At 44.4% G+C, this 22,350-nt stretch overlaps 1 protein-coding gene across 4 annotated transcripts in view; it reads right to left on the minus strand.

The window, feature by feature from the left end:
* The window catches only part of derl3 (derlin 3), a 37,322-nt gene that overhangs the window by 14,024 nt on the left and 948 nt on the right, over positions 1–22,350 (minus strand). For 2 of the 4 annotated variants that reach the window (XM_033043414.1, XM_033043413.1), the window contains exons 1-2: positions 5,180–5,412; positions 1,489–1,554 (exon numbers count right to left, since the gene is read on the minus strand). In XM_033043414.1, coding sequence (XP_032899305.1) covers positions 1,489–1,554; positions 5,180–5,272 — 159 coding nt within the window. In that variant the 5' untranslated portion in view covers positions 5,273–5,412. Of the gene's footprint in view, positions 1–1,488; positions 1,555–5,179; positions 5,413–22,350 lie in introns of those variants that run through there. The other 2 variants (XM_033043411.1, XM_033043412.1) reach the window with 2 other exon arrangements.

Below are 22,350 nucleotides of genomic sequence, written 5' to 3' on the forward strand. Positions count from 1 at the left end.
TAATTACAAACATTTAGGAATATAGGGTAGACAAAAGGAATTTGCCAATATCTCAACAAATGGCAAACTCAAGGTCTTGCATTTCCTTATGCTTCCATACATTAGAGCCCAAAAGATCTAGTCAAAGCTGGACAAGTGGAGCCAAAATTAGCATATCCAATTAGAGGTGGTGAGAGAATTGTTTTTTTTTTTACTGGATGCCCAAGACCAGAAGTGTAAAACAAGAGTTGGTGTTGGGAACTTTGGTGTTTGTGATGTACCTTAATGACTTGGATGCGAGTGCAAGAGGTGTGATAAGTAAGTTTGTTAATGACATGACAATATATAGTTGAGAGTGTGGAATGTTGTTCAAGGATACGGCATGAAGCAGATTTGCTGGAAAGATGAGCAGAGCAGATGGAATTTAATCCCAAAAAGTGCAGGTAGATCAATTTAAGGAGGGCAATTAAAGGTGGGATACATACAGTAAATGGTAACACCCTGGGGAGTGTTGACGAACTAAGGGACATTGGATAAAGTCCTGAAAGTGACAGCATAGGTGGACAGGGTGAAGACGGCATATGGGATGTTTGTCATTTTTACCCATGACATAGAATATAGCAGCTGGAATGTCACGTAACAACTTTAGAAAATATTGATTAAGCCTCAATTGGAATATTGTGGGCACTTCTGGTTGCCACAGTATAGGATGCGATTGTGCTAGAGAAGGTGCCGAGGAGATCCACCAGGATGATGCCTGGAATAGAGCATTTCAGTTCAAAAGGAGAGGTTGAATGGACTAAGATACAGACAAAATGCTGAAGTAATTCAGCGGGTCAGGCAGCATCCCTGGAGAAAATAGACAGGTGATGTTTCGGATCAAGACCCAAAACATCATCTATCCGTATTTTCCGAAGATAATGTTGAGTTATTCCAGCATTTTGTGTCTATCTTTGGTATAAACCAGCATCTGCAATTCCTTTTTATTACATTTTGAATGGACTAGGTTTGTGTTCCTGTAATGGATGAGCCTGAGGAGCGACCATTTAGAGGGTTACAGGATTATGAGGGGGATAGGTCATGTAGATATTGTGTTTCTATTGTGGTGGGGATGCCTACAGTAAGAGGACACAGATTTAAGGCGAGAGTTTGGAATCTGGAATGAGCTGGTGAAGGTTCCCTCACAACGTTTAAGAAGCATATAGACAAGCACATAGGAATAACACATGGTTATGGATCCAATGTGGGTAAATTGGATTAGTACAAATGGCTGCAGGGACATGGTGGGCCAAGGCGCTGGTTTCTGAGCTGTATGACTAAAATATGTTGGAGCAGCAGGCCATTCAGCCCCTCAAGCCCATTTGACCATTCAACAAGATCATGGCTGACCCGATCTTGACCTCAACACCAATTTTCAGTCAGTCGCCTGCTTTAGTTTAGATTGATTAATAGGACTCTGGCACTGGTAAATAAATTGAGGAATGTGGAATGAAGAATTTTACAACTTACCTGATACTTCTTGACGATCAAGTCAGGATTGAAATATAGCTGAAAAGGAGTAATGACCTCCAATTGCTGTGAAAAAACAAGCAAGAACTTAAAGCAGCAAGCACCATCTCACCATATGACACAGCTTTTTGAACCAAAGTCCAAACAAACAAACTGGCTCACAGTACACAGTAGACTACAGATAGGTGGAGAGGGACCTGGGACAATTTACAAAGGAAATAGGTGGAGAGGAATTAGACACTGTTGGAGCTTGTGCTTCATGCGTTTCAAAGAGGCCAAATTTGATATGGGTTATTAGGTTTTATCGGGTGCATAGTTTGAAGCAGGACAAGTCAAAAGATCCTCAATTTTCGTTCTTAGTTGGAGTTCATAATCTCAACCCATGCCTGGACTCTGAGTGAGACGATGGGGTACATTAAAATAGCGCCTGTTGTGTTGGAGAACACACATGTATGACAGGAAAGAGCAACTAAGAGTTGTGGCACATAGTGGACCGATGAAGTACCAGCACTCTCTGGTTTTATATTATTTGTCAGCAGTTGTATTCTAGTTTCGCTTTTGTGTAGAGATACAGCGTGGAAACTGGCCTTTATCCCATTGAATGCGTGCCAACCAGCAATCAACATACACTAGCACTATCTTACACACACCAGGGACAATTTACAACTTTACCAAAGCCAATTAACCTACAAACCTGTGCGCCATTGGAATGTGGGAGGAAACCGGAGCACCCAAGGAAAACCCACACGGTCACGGGGAAAACGTACAAACACCATACAGACAGCAACCATAGTCAGGATCGAACCTGGGTCTCTGGTGCTGCAAGGCTGCACTCTACCGCTGCACCACTTTCTAGCTGAAATTCATTTCTTATTTAATATCAACACAGTAAAATTCCGTTAATCCACCAGTTTTTCTAAAAACCCAATGTTTCAGCATCTGTCACATAGATCAGTACAACACAGGAACGGGCTCTTCGGCCCACAATGTTTGTGCCGTACATGATGCCGAGTTTGAACGGATCTCATTTGCCTACACGTGATCCATATCCCTCCATTCCCCGCCCTTCCATGTGCCTGTCCAAAAGCCTCTTAAACGACACTATCATGTCTACCACCACCACCATCCCTGGCAATGCGTTCCAGGCCCCCACCACCCGCTGTGTAAAAAAATACCACGCACATCTCCATTCAACTTTAAACTTTAATCTTATATGCGCACTAGTGTTGGACATTTCCACCATGGGGAAAAAAGGTTCTGACTGTCCACCCATCTATGCCTCATAATTTTATATACATCTAACAAGCCTCTCCTCAACCTCCGAGCTCCAGAGAAGACAATTCAAGTCCATGCAACCTATTCCTGTAGTTGAAACTCTCTGGTCCAGACAGCATTCTGGTAAGCCTCCTCCGCACACTCTCCAAAGCTTCTACATCTTTCCAGTACCGTAGCAACCGGAACTGCATGTAATACCCCAAATGCAGCCTAACCAAAGTCCTATAGAGTGGCAGCATGATTCCCTATATTCAATGCCCTTAGCAAAGAAGGCCAACATACTATATGCCTTCTTTATCACCCTCCCTACTTGTGCTGCCACCTTTCGTGAGCTATGAACTTGGACTCCAGGATCCATCTGTACATCAATGCTCCACAGATGCTGCCTGGCACACTCCAGCGCTTTATTTTTTGCTTAAGATTCAAGCATCTACAGTTCTATGTACCAGGACTTCATATTGTATGCAAAGGTTCTGAGGGTGCTGGATTAACAGAGCTTTATTGTACTTGGCCATGCTGCTCCAGCAGCACTTCCAAAATCTGTGGCCTTACAACTCAGAAGTACCTGGGCAGAAGCATGCCGTAACATCTATTACCACGCTCCCTCCACCTACACGAGTCCTCTCACACAGTGACCTTTCCCTCTAATTTTCTCCTCCTTTTGTTTATTCCTCCCATCCTCTTCCCCCCACCTGATTTCATCTGCTCATCATCTCCTACTCATTTGGCTCCACCTATCAGCCTTACTGCCCCCCCCCCCCCCCCCCCCCCCGATTCTCACTTTCCACTCTGCATGGAAACTCTTCACTGATGATGCTTGACCCACTGAGTTCTTACAGCATTGTCTCTGTTCCTGATTCCAGCACCTGCAGTCTCTTTCATTTTCACAATTAGAACGCTGAACGGTATGCCATCAAAACCACATAGACAGATGGCATTAGACATCCTCCTCAATAGTTATTGGACTTCCTTCCTCCTATCAACATGTTACATTTGGCTGTGGTCCACATGTTTTTGGATAGTGAGAGAAATAAGAATATGACAGATGAGGGGAGTGGGCAGAGCTAGTTTGAGGCACCAAATGGTCTTTTCTCCCCACCGCTATTCCTCATAATTGATTGTTGGCAAGGAAGAAGAAACAAAAAAAGTTTGCCCTACTTCTCATCTTAAACCCAACATAAAAAAGGACATATGCCGTGCCCTTTAATGCAAAAGTTCAGATGCAAGTCCCAACATGTAGATTCACACAATAGGACTCTGAACCTACCTTTTCACTATTTGGACACAAAAGGGACACAGATGCTGGAAATTGAGTGAATACTGCTGGAAGAACCCAACCATTTTGACAACATCTATTGAGGCAAATGGACAGACGATGTTTCAGGTCGGGACTCTTCTTCAGGCATTAAAAACTTGAATTCTCCATTCGATTCCCACACTGACCTTTCTGTTCTAGGTTTCCTCCATTGTCAGAGTGAGGCTAAACGCAAATTGGAGGAACAGCATTTCATGTTTTGCTTGGGCAGCTAACAGCCCTGTGGTATGAATTAATTTCTCTAACCAAGTAACCCCGGCATTCCCTCTCTCCATTCCTCCCACACCTAAGTCGCACCAGCTTCTCGTTTTCACACACCAAACAGCTAACAATGGCCTTTCCTTTATCATCATTACTTTTTTACATATCTTTAATTCATTGTTCTTTATCTCTCTACACCATCATCTCTATATCTCTCGTCTCCCTTTCCCGTGACTCTCCGTCTGAAGGGTCTCGACCCGAAAACGTCACCCATTCTTTCTCTCCCGATGTTGCCTGTCCTGCTGTTACTCCAGCTTTTTGTGTCTATCTTTGGTTTAAACTAGCATCTGCAGTTCCTTCCCACACAGTAACACAACATCCCAATTTTTATACTTAATACACTGACTGATGAAGGCCAATGTACCAAAAGTCTTCTTGGCCACCCTATATCCCAGTGACGCCACTTTAAAGGCACTATGTACCTGTACTAGATCCTTCTACTCAACAACGCTGCCCAGGGTGATGTCATTTACTGTGTATATCCTGCCCTGGTTTGACTTCCAAAGTCATTTAACTGTAAAGCTTGTCCGGAAAGCAAATACCAAAGGAACTGCACTCTCAGCATTAAGCATCGCTGCTGTTGCTCGAGCCACTATTCTCAACGCTGACGAGAGGTAATCGATATGAAACAGTCCCTCTCTCCACAGATGCTATCTGAGTTTCTCGAGGCTGTTTCAGTTCTCGCAGCTGCCAGACAGGGACAGAGTGAGATCGCGAGCGGAACAACACGCATCAGCTGAGCCAGCCAGATGCCCGACCAGCGGATTCTGCTCGCACCTGGCGGATTCCCGCAGCCTGGTGATACACGCGTCCTTCAGGGGACGTGGAATGTTTACTTACCACGGCGGCAGTAGTCAACACGCAGGCAGTAGTGTAGGCTCGGGTCACCACGGGTATGTGGCGGTACTCCTGCAGCAGGCTGTGGTACGCCATGGTCCGATAGACCACCTCTCCTCGACTCCGCGTCCCCAGCTCAGCCTCGCCGCCCGACTCACACGCCGCTCCTCCAATCACCGAACCAGGAAGCTGCGAGCAACCTATCAGATGGCGGTATTACGGGTGGCGGCCGTAGTTGGAGCCACGTACCCATTGACCGACCAATAGGACAACGAATGATCATCATAGTCGACCAATAGGAACGGCGTAATGCAGTTTGCCCGGTGAGCTCCTTAGCAGGGGAGGCCGTGTGAGGTGCTGCAATGTGGCTGGGAATAAGCGGTCAGACGGATTGTGGAAGATCATGTGTAGGAAGGAGCTGCAGATGCGGGTTTACACCGAAGATAGACACAGAATGCTGAAGTAACTCAGCCAGACAGGCGGCCTCTCCGGAGAAAAGGAATAGGTGACGTTTCGAATCGGAACCCTTCTTCAGTCCGAAGACTGGGAGCTCCTGTTTTCTCCCTCAATACTTACCCCTTCTTGGGTCTCGCCTAAATGGGAAACTGTCTCTGCGGATCTGATAGTTTTTTGAAGCGATACATAGATACATAGAAAATAGGTGCAGGAGTAGGCCATTCGGCCCTTCGAGCCTGCACCGCCATTCAATATGATCATGGCTGATCATCCAACTCAGTATCCCGTACCTGCCTTCTCTCCATACCCCCTGATCCCTTTAGCCACAAGGGCCACATCTAACTCCCTCTTAAATATAGCCAATGAACTGGCCTCAACTACCCTCTGTGGCAGAGAGTTCCAGAGATTCACCACTCTCTGTGTGAAAAAGTTTCTTCTCATCTCGATCCTAAAGGATTTCCCCCTTATCCTTAAGCTGTGACCCCTTGTCCTGGACTTCCCCAACATCGGGAACAATCTTCCTGCATCTAGCCTGTCCAACCCCATAAGAATTTTGTACGTTTCTATAAGAGGATTGATGATCATCAAGAGGATTGATGATGACAAAGTCCCGCAGGGTAGACTTTTTTGGCAGGTTATATAGTATGATATCCAACGTAAGCTAGCCAATTGGACTCAATGTTGGCTTGGAGGAGGAAGTCAAGGGGCAGTTTTTTTCTGATTGGAACCTTGAGACCAGTGGGGGTGCTGCATGGGTTGGTGATGGGTGCACAGTTGTTTGTTATTCACATTAACAATTTGAATGACAATGTTAACATTGTTAGTAAATTTGCAGATAACATCATCATTGGTGGTACAGTAAAAAGTGAGGAAGGGTATTTAAGTTAGCAACAGAATTTAATTTAGTTAGGAAGGGGGTCCATGGAATGGCAAGTAGAATTTAACTCTGACAAGTGTGAGGTGCCACACTCTTGTATGTCAAACCAGGGCAGGACTTGCATAGTAAATGGTAGAGCCCTGGAGAGTGTTGTTAAATAGAGAGATCTAAGAATATATGTTCATGGTTCCCTGAAATTGGTGGTTCAGATGGAAAGGGTGGCGGAGAAGATATTTGACATGCTTGCCTTCATTGGCAAGTGTAATGAGTACAAACTTGGGAAATCATTATGGACCTGTACACGTTGAATAAACTCAGCGGGTCGAGCAGCATCTGTGGAGGCACAGGAGAGTTCATGTTTCTGGTCAAGACACGTCTTCATGGCTGAGAATGTATTGGAGATAGCTAGTATGTAGAGGTGAGAGGGAGTGGTGAAACAGAAACAGGCAAGTGATAGATGGATCCAAGTGATGGGTTGAGGGGCAGGTATGTGAAAGAAGTGTGGAGATGGCAAATAATGTGGAAACAGCAAACAGCTAGTTCTGACAAGGAATGGAAAGGAAGGACATTAGTTTGGAGGATGTGGAATTGGTATGGGTAGAGCTGCGAAACACTAAGGGGCAGAAAACGCTGGTGGGTGTTGTGTACAGGCCACCTAACAGTAGTAGTGAAGTTGGAGATGGTATCAAACAGGAAATTAGAAATGCGTGCGACAAAGGCAAAACCGTTATAATGGGTGACTTCAATCTACATATAGATTGGGTGAATCAAATTGGCTGGGGTGCTGAGGAAGAGGATTTCTTGGAATGTATGCGGGATAGTTATCTAAATCAACATGTAGAGGAACCAACGAGAGAGCAGGCTATTTTAGACTGGGTATTGAGTAATGAGGAAGGGTTAGTTAGCAGTCTTGTTGTACGTGCCCCCTTGGGCAAGAGCGATCATAATATGGTTGAGTTCTTCATTAGGATGGAGAGTGACATTGTTAATTCAGAAACAATGGTTCTGAACTTAAAGAAAGGTAACTTTGAGGGTATGAGACGTGAATTGGCCAAGATTGACTGGCAATTAATTGTAAAAGGGTTGACGGTGGATATGCAATGGAAGACATTTAAAGTCTGCACGGATGAACTACAAAAATTGTTCATCCCAGTTTGGCAAAAGAATAAATCAGGGAAGGTAGTACATCCGTGGATAACAAGGGAAATCAGGGATAGTATCAAAGCGAAGGATGATGCGTACAAATTAGCCAGAAAAAGCAGCATACCGGAGGACTGGGAGAAATTCAGAGACCAGCAGAGGAGGACAAAGGGCTTAATTAGGAAAGGAAAAATAGATTATGAAAGAAAACTGGCAGGGAACATAAAAACTGACTAGAAAAGTTTTTATAGATATGTGAAAAGAAAGAGATTAGTTCAAACAAATGTAGGTCCCTTGCAGTCAGAAACAGGTGAGTTGATCATGGGGAACAAGGATATGGCGGACCAATTGAATAACTACTTTGGTTCCGTCTTCACTAAGGAAGACATAAGGAAAAATCCAGGTTAACCGGGAAGTGGTGTTGGGTAAATTGAATGGATTAAAGGCCGATAAATCCCCAGGGCCAGATAGGCTGCATCCCAGAGTACTTAAGGAAGTAGCTCCAGAAATAGTGGATGCATTAGTAATAATCTTTCAAAACTCTTTAAATTCTGGAGTAGTTCCTGAGGATTGGCGGGTAGCAAACGTAACCCCACTTTTTAAGAAGGGAGGGAGAGAGAAAACGGGGAATTACTGTCCAGTTAGTCTAACATCGGTAGTGGGGAAACTGCTAGAGTCAGTTATTAAAGATGGGATAGCAGCACATTTGGAAAGTGGTGAAATCATTGGACAAAGTCAGCATGGATTTACAAAAGGTAAATCATGTCTGAAGAATCTTATAGAATTTTTCGAGGATGTAACTAGTAGCGTGGATAGGGGAGAACCAGTGGATGTGGTGTATCTGGACTTCCAGAAGGCTTTCGACAAGGTCCCACATAAGAGATTAGTATACAAACTTAAAGCACACGGCATTGGGGGTTCAGTATTGATGTGGATAGAGAACAGGCTGGCAAACAGGAAGCAAAGAGTAGGAGTAAACGGGTCCTTTTCACAATGGCAGGCAGTGACTAGTGGGGTACCGCAAGGTTCAGTGCTGGGACCCCAGCTATTTACAATATATATTAATGATCTGGATGAGGGAATTGAAGGCAATATCTCCAGGTTTGCGGATGACACTAAGCTGGGGGGCAGTGTTAGCTGTGAGGAGGATGCTAGGAGACTGCAAGGTGACTTGGATAGGCTGGGTGAGTGGGCAAATGTTTGGCAGATGCAGTATAATGTGGATAAATGTGAGGTTATCCGTTTTGGTGGCAAAAACAGGAAAGCAGACTATTATCTAAATGGTGGCCGACTAGGAAAAGGGGAGATGCAGCGAGACCTGGGTGTCATGGTACACCAGTCATTGAAAGTAGGCATGCAGGTGCAGCAGGCAGTGAAGAAAGCGAATGGTATGTTAGCTTTCATAGCAAAAGGATTTGAGTATAGGAGCAGGGAGGTTCTACTGCAGTTGTACAGGGTCTTGGTGAGACCACACCTGGAGTATTGCGTACAGTTTTGGTCTCCAAATCTGAGGAAGGACATTATTGCCATAGAGGGAGTGCAGAGAAGGTTCACCAGACTGATTCCTGGGATGTCAGGACTGTCTTATGAAGAAAGACTGGATAGACTTGGTTTATACTCTCTAGAATTTAGGAGATTGAGAGGGGATCTTATAGAAACTTATAAAATTCTTAAGAGGTTGGACAGGCTAGATGCAGGAAGATTGCTCCCGATGTTGGGGAAGTCCAGGACAAGGGGTCACAGCTTAAGGATAAGGGGGAAATCCTTTAAAACCGAGATGAGAAGAACTTTTTTCACACAGAGAGTGGTGAATCTCTGGAACTCTCTGCCACAGAGGGTAGTCGAGGCCAGTTCATTGGCTATATTTAAGAGGGAGTTAGATGTGGCCCTTGTGGCTAAGGGGATCAGAGGGTATGGAGAGAAGGCAGGTACGGGATACTGAGTTGGATGATCAGCCATGATCATATTGAATGGCGGTGCAGGCTCGAAGGGCCGAATGGCCTACTCCTGCACCTAATTTCTATGTTTCTATGTTTCTATGAAAGTGATGAGAGAAACCAGATGGAATTCAGTATGGATAGTGATGAAAGAATGGTCAGTGGACAGAATTGGCAGGAGTGGGTCCAAAGCTCATCTCCAGCTCGTCCCCGAAGACTGGCAAGTGGAAGGAGGAGAGAGTTGTCTCCACCGGCTGATCCTGGACAAAGGGGTAGTAGGAGGAGGAGGTCCGGTGGTGTCTAACCTTCCATGCCTTCAAGGTCGGCTGCGGGAGGTGCCCCCCTGTGACACGAAGGCTGAAGGAGCGGAGAGGAGAGGGACAGCTCGCTGGCGAACCATTTTCCACCGAAAATAAAAAAGAGGGACCCGGCGAATGGGAGGGGGGGGGGGGGGTAAACAAAGAGGGACCATCAGGACTTTAATGAGTACTTTGCAACTTTATCAGCACCGGATATATGGCAACTCTTTGTGTACTTTGTGTATTGTATGCAAAACAAAGAATTTCACTGTACTTGTGACTGACATGTTGTAGCATTAAGAGAGGGACAGAACCGACAGCTTAATGTTCCAAAATATATGTGTTACAGGAGAGGTGGGGGTAAATGAGGAGGGGTTGTTGCTTTATTGGTTAAGGAGAATGGAGAAGGAGCACGGCAGCACTATGAGATGGTTCATCCAATGAGGCAATAAAAAGATGCTGATCAATTCGTTGGGATTGTACTACAGGCCCCCAAATAGTCAAATGGAATTAAAAGAGCAAATATTCCAGGAGATTTCAGGCAGCTGCAACACTAATCATGTTGTCATAGTCGGGAATTTTAACTTTCCCAATATAGACTAGAACTGACAAAGTGCGATATGTTTAGACTGGGTGAAATTTGTCAAATTTTAGTTTAGAGAGACAGCGTGGAAACAGGTCCTTCGGCCCACAGAGTCCATGTTGACCAATGATCACCCATACATTAGTTCTATCCTACACACCAAGGACTATTTTACAAGGTCAATTGGGAGGCACAACGGTAGAGTTACTGCCTTACAGTTCCAGAGGTCTTTGGAGCCTAGGAGGCTCAGGGTATTGAGATGTACAAGGTCATGAGGTGCATGGATCAAGTGAAGGCTCTATTTTTTTCCCAAGGGTAGAGGATTCTAAAACTAGAGGACTGGCTTGACAGAGGGGAGGGATTTCAGTGGTACATCTTTTTCCACTCAGATGGTTGTCTATATCTGTATTGAGCTGCCTGAGGAAGCTATGGATGCAGATAAAATTATGACTTTTAAAAGACATTTGGACAGATATATGGATAGGATGAGTGTAAAGGCCTACGTGACAAATGCAGACAACTTGGACTAGCCCAGGATGTTCAACTTAGTCACCGTGGACAAGGTGGGCTAGTGGGCGTTCTGTACTGTATAGTCACTCTATCACTCTTAACTGCAATAACAAGGCTGAGTTTGTACCACAGCCACCAGATGGCACAATATACTGCAAAGCACCATGCGATTTTCACTGCTTAGTCAATGTAACCAGTGCAAGGACAACAGAAAGCCCGATAAAGAAGGAACTACAGATGTTGGTCCACAAAAAAAGACACAAAGTGCTGGAATAACTCAGCCAGAGAACATAGATAAGTGATGTTTTGGATCAGAACCTTTCCTCAAAACCCAATAAGTTATTGTTCATTTTTTTAGGTAATGTTTTACAGTTTTGTCCCCTTTCTTGAAATGGCTGATTGCTGCCATGATCCAGGTACAGAGTTGCTTGAAGGCTTGCACAGCAGGGGTCTTAAGAACACTTGACATTGATGTATTATTACAAGGGAATCTGATCCTGTTTCAACCAAAAAGATTTTGCAATTTTAGGGCAATATTGCTGTTGTCAGAAATTATAGCCCTAATGAGACCATCTACAGCCTTCACATCTTATTTAAACTACATTTGACAATTGGGCATGCATTTAGATGGATAAGGTCTGATCAGGAATAGTCAGCATGGTATTGTACGTGGAAGTTCGTGTCTCAGAATCTGATTGTTTTTTGAAGATGTGACCATATGGTCACATTGCATAAGGTCTCTGAACTATTTCTATACATTTTATACTTAATCTGGGATTGTGCTTATGTATAGCAATAATTTATTGAACTGTATGCAATAAAAAAATTTCACTGTATTTCACATGTGACCTCAGTTGGGGTAGAAAGAAGTTTTTCACAACTGAAGCATATTCTGTCTGACAGACGGCATTGTTTAACACCTGATAATTTGAAAAAAATGCGAGTAATTATGTGCAACCAGGAAAATTTGGTTATTTAATATAGTATACCTTTATAATTATCATTTTTAACCATATTTTGGTGGTGGAATTAAATGCCTTTTTATGCCTTTTTTGTCAATAAATGCCTTTTTTGTAATTTTATTGTGCCTTTTTGCTTGCCTATTGCAGAGATTTTTAGCGCCTAAATATCCTAGCTCTAGTCATGATCATATTGAATTGGCTCGAAGGGCTGAATGGCCTACTCCTGCACCTATTTTCTATGTTTCTATGAAAGAAGGTGTATGTTATGTTTGCCTTTAACAATTGGGGCATTGAGGATAAGAGTGAGGAAGCTTTATTGGGCTTTGGAAGGCTCATTATAGGAAGAATGTGGAGGCTTAGGAGAGCATGCAGGAGGTTAACCAAATAGTCTGAATCAGAGAGTATTAGCTACAAGGAGAGTTTGGACAAACTTGGATTGGTTTCCCTGAAGCATCGGAGGCTGAGGGGAGACCTCATAGAAGTATATAATATTAGGAGAGATGTAGATAGGGTAGATAATCTGAACATTTTTCCCATAGTGGCAAAGACCTTAAAAGGGCAAAGCTGCAAGATCAGCAGCTGAGTGTTTAAAGGTGATATGCGGGGCAAGTTTTTTGTTTACAGTGCTGGATGCCTGGGACCCACTGCTAGAGATGTGGTGAAAGCAGATAAAATAGCAGCGTTTAGAATTTGTCAAATGTGTTCAGGAAAGTTTCCTCAGGCAATATGTATTGGGAAAGGCTTGATCTATCTTCGAAAATTGGGAAGGGCAAGTGACTGACGTGTTCATGGGTGAGCATTTTGGGACCATTGACGAGTGATTAGCTTTAAGATAGTTACAGATAAAGACTGGGCGGTCCCACAAGTTATAATCTGAATTTGGACAAGGCCAATTTTGATAGTACGAGACAGGAACTTGCTCAAGTGATTGTTGGAGGTTTGCAGGTAAAGGAACATCTGGAAAGTGGGATGCTTTTAAAAGTACGATGGCAAGAGTCAGGGCATTCATTCCTGTTAGAATGAAAGCAAGGCAGATGGGCTTAAGGAAGCTTGGAATGATGAGAGAAATTGAGGCTCTGGGATGGAAAAAGTGTATCTCTGGAGGAGTTTCGGGAACAGAGCAACACACTTAAGAAGGATGGCACAAAGGGGGCAGGAGATAGCTCTGGCAGATTAAGGGAAATCCAAAGAGTTTTTATGTAGATTAAGGGAAATGGGGTAACTAGAGAGACAATAGGGCCCCACCGAAACGAAATCTCTGTATGCAGCCCCAGGAGGACCACAAAGTTCTCAATGAGTATTTCTCCTCTTTTAACCCTGAAGAAAAACATGAAGACTGGGGAACTTGGGACAGTTAAACAATGTCTTGAGCTCAGTCAGTATTACAGTCGGGGAGGTGCTGAACATCCTAAGGCTTATGACAAATCTCCTGGGCCTGATCAGATATATCCAAGGACACTGTAGGGAGCTAGAGAAAAAATTGCAGGTGCCCTGGCTCAGATATATGAATTATCATTAAGATACAGGTGAGCAGCAGGAAGACTGGAGGATGGCTAATATTGTGTCCCTATTTAAGAAAGGATGCAAGAAAGAGCCTAGGAACTGTAGATCAGAGAGCCTAACATATGTGGTAGGTAGATACAATATGCTGGAGTGGGTCAGGCAGCATCTATGGAGAAAAATAATTTTCTCCAGAGAAGTGTAGGGAGGAACTGCAGATGCTGGTTTAAACTGAAGATTGACACAAAAAGCTGGAGTAACTCAGCGGGTCAGGCAGCATCTCTGGAGAAAAGGAATAGGTGACGTTTTGTGTCGTCCCATCTTCAGACTGAAAGTAAGGAGAATGGGAGATAAAGACGGTACATGAATGGAAGATAGGAAGAAAGCAACAATAATCAAGGAAATGCGGAGCCCACAATGGTCTATTGTTGGCAGTGGGATAGGTGATAACGAGTTAGTACAGACAGTGAAACTTAATATTCATACCGCTGGGTTGCAAGCTGCCCAAGGGAAATGTGAGGTGCTGTTCCACCAATTTACATTTGGTATCACTCTGACAATGGAGGAGGCCCAGGACAGAGGTCAGTATGGGAATGGGAAGGGGAGTTAAAGTGTTTGGCAACTGGGAGATCATGTAGGCCGAGGCGGACTGAGCGAAGGTATTCAGCGAAACGATCGCCGAGTCTATGTTTGGTCTCAGCAATGTATAGGATTCCACACCTGGAACAGCAGATAAAGTAGATGAGGTTGGAGGAGGGCAAGTGAACCCTGCCTCACCTGAAAGGGGTCCCTGGACAGTCGAGGGAAAAAATGCTGCCTCCAATGATGCTGCCTGACCTGCTGAGTTACTCCAGCACTTTGTGTCAATCCTTGGTATAAACCATAACCAGCAGTTCTTTGTTTCTACATATGTGGTAGATATGTTACTGGAGAGTATTCAGGGGTTCATTAGGAATAATCAGCATGCTTTTGGGAAGTCTTGTCTCACAAATCTGATTGAGTTTTTTTTTTGAAGTAACCAAAAAGGTTGACGCGTGCAAAACTTTAGACATTGTCTATATGGATTTCAACAAGGCAGTTAATAAGATTCTGCATGATAGGTGGCTCTGCACTAGATAGACACTTGGCTTCATGCAAGGAATTCGATATTCAGGAAGAATAGACAGAAAGGAAGAGTAGGTGTCATAGACAGTCAAACATTGATAGTGTGGAAACAGGCACTTCAACCCAACTCGCCAAAGATTAGTATCGCTGGGGCAACAATGTCCCACTTGCCTGTGCTTGGTCCATATCCCTCCAAACCTGTCCTATCCATGTACCTGTCTATAACTGTCTCTTAAATAATGGGATAGTCCCAGCCTCAACTACCTCCTCTGGCAGCTTGTTCCATACACTCACCACCCTTTGTGTGAAAATGTTACTCCTCAGATTCCTGTTAAATCTTATCCCCTTAACCTATGTCCTCTGGTCCTTGATTCCTCTACTCTGGGCAAAAGACTCCGTGCATCTACCTGATCTATTCCTCTCATGATTTTGTATACCTCGATAAGATCTCCCCTCATCCTCCTGCGATCAATGGAATAGAGACCCCACCTACTCAACCTCTCCCTATAGCTCACACCCTCTATTCTTGGCAACATTCTTGTAGTTAAGATGGTTGTGAAAGATTGCAGCAGGATCTACAACATTCTTGTAAATCTTTTCGGAACCCTTTCAAGCTTGACAATATCTTTCCTATAACATGGTGCCCAGAACTGAACACAATATTCTAAATGCGGTCTCACCAACGACTTAACCGCAACATGACCTCCCAACATATATACTCAATACTCTGACTGATGAATGCCAAAGTGCCAAAAGCCTTTTTGACTATCTGCGATTCAGCCTACAAGGAACCATGCACCGCTACTCCTAGATCCCTCTACTCTACAACACTACCCAGAGGCCAACCATTTACTGTGTAGGTCCTGCCCGTGTTCGACATCCCAAAATGCAACACCTCACACTTTTCTGTATTAAATTCCATCAACCATTCCTCCGCCCACCTGGCCAATCGATCCAGATCCTGCTGCAATCTTTCACAACCACCTTAACTATCAACTAACTTTTGTATCATCAGCAAACTTGCTAATTTTGCCCTGTATGTTCTCATCCAAATCATTGATATAGATGACAAGCAGTACCGGGCCCAACACCGAGCCCTGAGGCACACCACTAGTCACAGGCCTCCAGTCTGAGAAGCAACCTTCCACCATCACCCTCTGCTTCCTTCCATGGAGCCAATTTGCTATCCATTCAACTATCTCTCCTTGGATCCCATGCGATCTAACCTTCCAGAGCAACCTACCATGTGGAACCTTGTCGAACGCACTGAAATCCATGTACACAACATCTACAGCTCTGCCCTCATCAACCTTTTTGGTCATGCCTTCTAAAAAATTAATCAGATTTGTGAGACATGACCTTCCACTTACAAAACCATGCTAACTATCCCTAATCAGCCCTTGCCCATCCAAATGCCTGTATAACCTATCCCTCACAATACTCTCCAGGAACTTACCAACCACAGATGTTAAGCTCACTGGCCTATAGTTCCCAGCATTTTCTCTGCAGCCCTTCTTGAAAAGAGGCACAACATGTGCCAGTCTTCCCAGCACTTCTCCTGTATTTAAGGAAGTTTCGTAAATTTCAACCAGGGCTCCCGCAATTTCCACTCTAGTTTCCCGCAATGTCCTTGGATATATCTGATCAGGCCCTTGAGATTTGTCTACCTTCAAACACGACAGTATCTTCAGTACTTCTTCGACAGTAACTCTGACTGCTCTCAAGACACTTCCAGTGACTGCTCCACCCTACTGTCCTTCTCCTTGGTAAATACAGAGGTGAAATACTCATTTAGTACCTTGCCCATCTCATGTGGCTCCACACAGAGGTGACCGTTTTGATTCTTGAGAGGTCCCACTCTCTCTCTAGTTACCCTTTTCCCCCTTATGTATTTATAAAATCTTTTGGGATTGTCCTTAATGCTACCCGCCAGAGCTATCTACTGGCCCCTTTTTGCCCTTCTGATTTCTTTTTAGTTTACTCCTTAGTTCTCAAAACTCCTCCAGGGATACACTTGATCCCAGCTGCCTATACCTGTCCCTTCTTGTTTTTGACTAACGTCTCAATTTCCATCGTCAGCCAAGCTTCCTTACGTTTGCCTGCTTTGCCCTTTACTCTAACAGGGACGTACACATCCTGAGCTTTCTTCAGTACACTTTAAAAAATATCCCACTTGGCCGATGTACCTTTCCCCTCAAATAACCTGCTCCAGTCAACTTGAGGGAGACCTTCTCTCACACCCTCAAAGTTGGCCTTACCCCAGTTGAGCATTTTAACACGTGGACTGTCTCCGCCCCTATCCATAACTATCTTAAACCTCATTGAACTGTGGTCACTGGTCCCAAAGGCTCCTCCACACACACTTCATTAACTTACCCTTCCCAATTTCCCAATACTAGATCCAGTGTTGCCCTCTCACGTGTGGGGGCCTCTACATACTGCTTAAGAAAACTCGCCTGAACACTTTTGAGGAATTGCACCCAATCTAAACCCTTCACGCTATGATTTTCCCAGTCTATATTGGGAAAGTTAAAATCCTCTACTACAACAACCTTATTTGACCTGCAGCTGTCTGCAATCTCCCGACACGTTTGATCTTCTAATTCCCGTAATGTCACCTCTGAACACAGCCGTGACATCCTCCTTAACCAACAATGCAACCCCCCCCCTCCTCTTTTTCCCTCACCCATGTTTCTCCTGAAGCTCCAGTACTCCGGAACATTGAGCTGCCAATCCTGCCTATCCCTTAACCAGATTTCATTCATGGCTACAACGTCCCTATTGTGCCCTAAGCTCATCTGCCTTACCCGTCAGGCCCCTTGCATTAAAATACGTGCAGTTTAAACCAACCCTCCTTGTGCCCTAAGCTCTCTGCCTTTCACCTGCCTATTCTGTCCACTAACTTTCCTGCACCACCCACCATACCAACTTCTAGCCTCTCGTGTGCCTCTGTCCTGCACGAGATCCCACCCCCCTGCCAATCTAGGTGGGGTGGCATTGCTGGTTAAAGAGGAGATTAATGCAATAGCAGGGAGAGACATTAGCTTGGATGCTGTAGAATAGGTATGGGTAGAACTGCGAAATAGCCAAGGGCAGAAAACGCTTGTTGGAGTGGTATACAGACCACAAAACAGCAGTAGGGAGGTTGGGGATAGCATCAAGCAGGAAAATAGGGATGCGTGTAGCAAAGGTACAGGGGTTATCATGGGAGACTTTAATCTACATATAGATTGGGCCAACCAAATTGGTAACAGCGCTGAGGAGGAGGATTTCCTGGAATGTATACGGGATGGATTTTTAAACCAATATGTAGAGGAACCGACGAGAGGGCAGGCCATCCTAGACTGGGTTTGTGTAGTGAGGAAGGATTAGTTAGCAATCTTGTTGTGCAAGGCCCCTTGGGCAACAGTGACCATAATATGTTGAAATTCTGCAGTAGGATGGAGAGTGACATGGTAAATTAAGAGACTAGGGTCCCGAATTTGAATAAAGGAGACTTAGAAGGTATGAGACGGGAATTGGCTAGGATAGACTGGCTTAATACTTAAAGGGTTGACAGTGGAGATGCAATGGCAAAGATTTAAAGACCGCATGGATGAACTTCAGAAATTGATCACCCTGCAGGGCGAAAAAATACAACTGGGAAGGCGACTCAACTGTTGCTGACGAGGGAAGTCAAGGATAGTGTTAAAGCCAAGGAAGAGGCATATAAATTGGCCAGAAGAAGCAGCCATCCAGAGGACTGGGAGAAATTTAGAACTCAACAGAGGAGGAGAAAGGGGTTAATTAAGAGGCGGAAACAGAGCATGAAAGGAAGCTTGTGGGAAATATAAAAACTGACTGTAAAAGTTTCTATAGGTATGTAAAATTGAAAAGATTAGTGAAGACAAATGTAGGTCCCTTACAGTCAGAGACAGGTGAATTTATAATGGGAAACAAGGAAATGGCAGAACAGTTAAACGAGTAACACTTTGGTTCTGTCTTCACAGAGGAAGACACAAACAATCTCCCAGAAATACTTAGGGACCGAGGATCTAGTGGGAGAGAGGAACTGAAGGGAATCCACATTCGTCAGGAAATGGTGTTAGGTAAACTGTTGCGATTGAAGGCAGATAAATCCCCAGGGCCAGATGTGTCTGCATCCCAGAGTACTCAAGGAGGTGGCCCTAGAAATCGTGGATGCATTGGTGATCATTTTCCAATGTTCTCTTGACTCTGGATCAGTTCCTGTGGACTGAAGGGTAGCCAATGTAACTCCGCTTTTTAAGAAAGGAGGGAGAGAGAAAACAGGGAATTATAGACCAGTTAGCCTTACTTCGGTAGTGGGGAAGATGCTGGAGTCGATTATTAAAGATGTTATAGCAGTGTATTTGGAAAGCTGTGACGGGATCAGTCAAAGTCAGCATGGATTTATGAAGGGGAAATCATGCTTGACTAATCTTTTGGAATTTTTTGAGGATGTAACATGTAGAATGGATTAGGGAGAGCCAGTGGATGTGGGTTATCTGGACTTTCAAAAAGCCTTTAACAAGGTCCCACACAAGAGATTATTGTGCAAAATTAGAGCACATGGTATTGGCGGTAGGGTATTGACATGGGTAGAGAACTGGTTGGCAGACAGGAAGCAAAGAGTAGAAATTAACGGGTCCTTTTCAGAATGGCAGGCAGTGACTAGTGGGGTGCCACAAGGCTCAGTGCTGGGACCCCATTTGTTTACAATATATATGAACGATTTAGACGAGAGAATTAAATGTAACATCTCTAAGTTTGCGGATGAAACAAAGCTGGGTGGCAGTGTGAGCTGCGAGGGGGATGCTATGTGGCTGCAGAGTGGCGGATAGGTTGGGTGAGCAGGCAGAAGCATGGCAGATGCAGTTTAATGTGGATAAATGTGCGGTTATCCACTTTGGTGGCAAGAACAGGAAGGCAGATTATTATCTGAATGGTGTCAGATTAGGAGAAGGAGAGTTGCAACGAGACCTTTGTGTGCTTGTACATCAGTCATTGAAAGTAAGCATGCAGGCACAGCAGGCAGTGAAGAAAGCCAATGGCATGTTGGCCTTCATTGCGAGAGGATTTGAGTTTAGGAGCAAGGTCCTACTGCAGTTGTACAGGCCCCTGGTGAGACCGCACCCAGAGTATTGTGTGCAATTTGGTCTCCTAATTTGAGGATGGTAATTAATGCTATTGAAGGAGTGTAGCGTAGGTCCACCAGGTTAATTCCCGGGATGGCGGGACTGACGTATGATGAAAGAATGGGTCGACTGGGCTCGTATTTGCTTGAGGATGAGAGGATATCTCATAGAAACGTATAAAATTCTCAGAGAATTGGACAGGCTATCTGCAAGAAAAATGTTTCCGATGTTGGGAGAGTCCAGAACCAGGGGTCACAGTTTAAGAATAAGGGGTAGGCCATTTAGGACTGAGATGAGGAAAAATATTTTCACCCAGAGAGTTGTGAATCTGTGGAATTCTCTGCCATAGAAGCCAGTGGAGGCCAATTCACTGGATGTTTTCAAGAGAGAGTTAGATTTAGGTGTTAGGGATATGGGGTACTGATTTTGGATGATCAGCCATAATCATATTGAATGGTGGTGCTGGCTCGAAGGGCCGAATGCCCTACACCTGCATTTATTTTCCATGTTTTCTATGTCTATGAAGCAGAGGGTGATTGTAGAAGATCATTTTTCGCACTGGAGGCCTGTGACTAGTGGTCTGCCTCACAGATCGGTTGGGCCCATTGCTGTTAGTGGTTTATTTCAACGGTTTGGATGAGAATGTAAGTTTGCAGGTGACAGTAAAGCGGGTGGTATTGTAGATTGCAAAGATGGTTATTGAAAATTGCAACAGGATCTTGATCAGTTTTTCAAGTGGACTGAGGGATGGTTAATGGAGTACAAGTGTGAGATGTTGCATTTTGGGAAGTCAAACCAGGGCAGGACCTTCACAGTGAATGGTCGGGCTCTGGGGAGAGCAACACTCTCTACAGCACTCCCCAGAACCCGGCCACATAGTTCCTTGAAAGGGGCATCACAGATAGATAGGGTGGTCAAGAAGGCTTTTGGCACTTTGGCCTTCATCAGCCAGGGTACTCAGTGTAGAATTAGGGATGTTATGGTACACTTGTACAAGATGTTAGTAAGGCCCCATTTGTGTTCAAAGTATTGTGTTCCGTTTTGGTCACCCTGTTGTTACGTTGAAAAGAGTGCAAAAAATATATACAAGGAAGTTGCCAGGGCTTGAGGGCCTGAGCTATAGCGAGAGGTTGGACATTATTCCTTGGGGCACAGGAGGACGAGGAGTGATCTTATAGAGGAGTATAGCAGCACAGCGCCAGAGATCCGGGTTCGATTCTGACTACGTGTGTTGTCTGTATGGAGTTTGTATGATCTCCCTTTGACTATGGAGGTTTTCTCCAGGTGCTCCAGATTCCTTCCACACTCCAAGACATACAGGTTTGTAGGTTAATCGGCTTTGATAAAATTGTACTGTCCCTAGTGGTGTAGGACTGTATTAGTGTATGGGCTGATCGATGGTCGGCGCAGATTCGGTGAGCTGATGGGTCTGTTTCTACTCTGTATTTCTAGTCTGTCTACAAGATCATGAGGGGAATAGGTAGGGTAGATGGACGGCTTTTTATTCAAAATAGGAGAGTTCAGACGACATATGTTTAACTTGGGAAAGATTTAATAGAAACCTTGGAGGCAACATTGGCACACAGTGTGGTGGGTATATGTAATGAGCTGCCAGAGGAGATGGGGCAGGTACTATAACTACATTTAAAATACATTTGGACAGGTATATGGATAGGAAAGGTTTAGAGGGATATATGGGCCAAACGCTGGCAGTTGGAGTATGTGAAGGTGGGGCATCTTGGTCAGCTTGGGAAAGTTAGACCAGAGGGTCTGCTTTCATGTGTATGCCTCTATGACTGTTACATGGACATGCAAGGAATAGAGATATATTGATCATGTGCAGGCAGAGGAGATTAGTTGAATTTGACATCATGCTTGGCAGTCATTGTGGGATGAAAAGTTGGTTCTTATGTGTACTGTTCTATGTAGTGGCTTAACTAACATCACAAAAGGTATTTCATGTATTGCTGTAATTTCAGACAAAAATAAATCTTCAAATAGTAAACTTCAACAATGCAAACCACGTCTTGCATTAATTTCATGGGTTTGTTTTTGTTCTGAATTGTTTTGCACGATCTTCTTTCTTTTAAAAACTTTAGCTGTGATTTATATAGAACTTTTTGTGTGTTTGTCTGAGTCTAAGTGCCTGAGGTCTGCTCTCTAGCTATTGTTAAAACGGTTCAGTTGCCTGATAATAACTGACCCTGTATCTGGAGGTGTGCATTTTCACATGTCTATAACTCTTGCCTGATGGGAAAGGGTAGAAGAGGGAGTGACTGGGACGAGACTCGCTGGTGGTGGCCTTGCTGAGGCAGCGTGAAGTGCAAATGGAGCCAATGGAAAGGAGGTTGGTTTGTGTGATCGTCTGGGCTGGGTCCCCAATTCTCTGCAATTTCTTGAAGTCTTGGATGGAGCTGTTACCTAGCCTACTCCAAATTGGTCTGAAGGAAGGTTGAAACATTTCCCTCCATTGATGCTACCCGACCTGGTGAGTTCCCCCAACAGTTTGTTCAAAAGGGAACTGCAGATGCTGGAATATCGAAGGTACACAAAATTGCTGGAGGAACTCAGCGGGTGCAGCAGCATCTATGGAGCGAAGGAAATAGGCGACGTTTCGGTCTGAAGAAGGGTTTCGGCCCGAAACGTCGCCTATTTCCTTCGCTCCATAGAT

Source organism: Amblyraja radiata, chromosome 25, assembly GCF_010909765.2.
Source record: "Amblyraja radiata isolate CabotCenter1 chromosome 25, sAmbRad1.1.pri, whole genome shotgun sequence".
NCBI lineage: Eukaryota > Metazoa > Chordata > Chondrichthyes > Rajiformes > Rajidae > Amblyraja > Amblyraja radiata.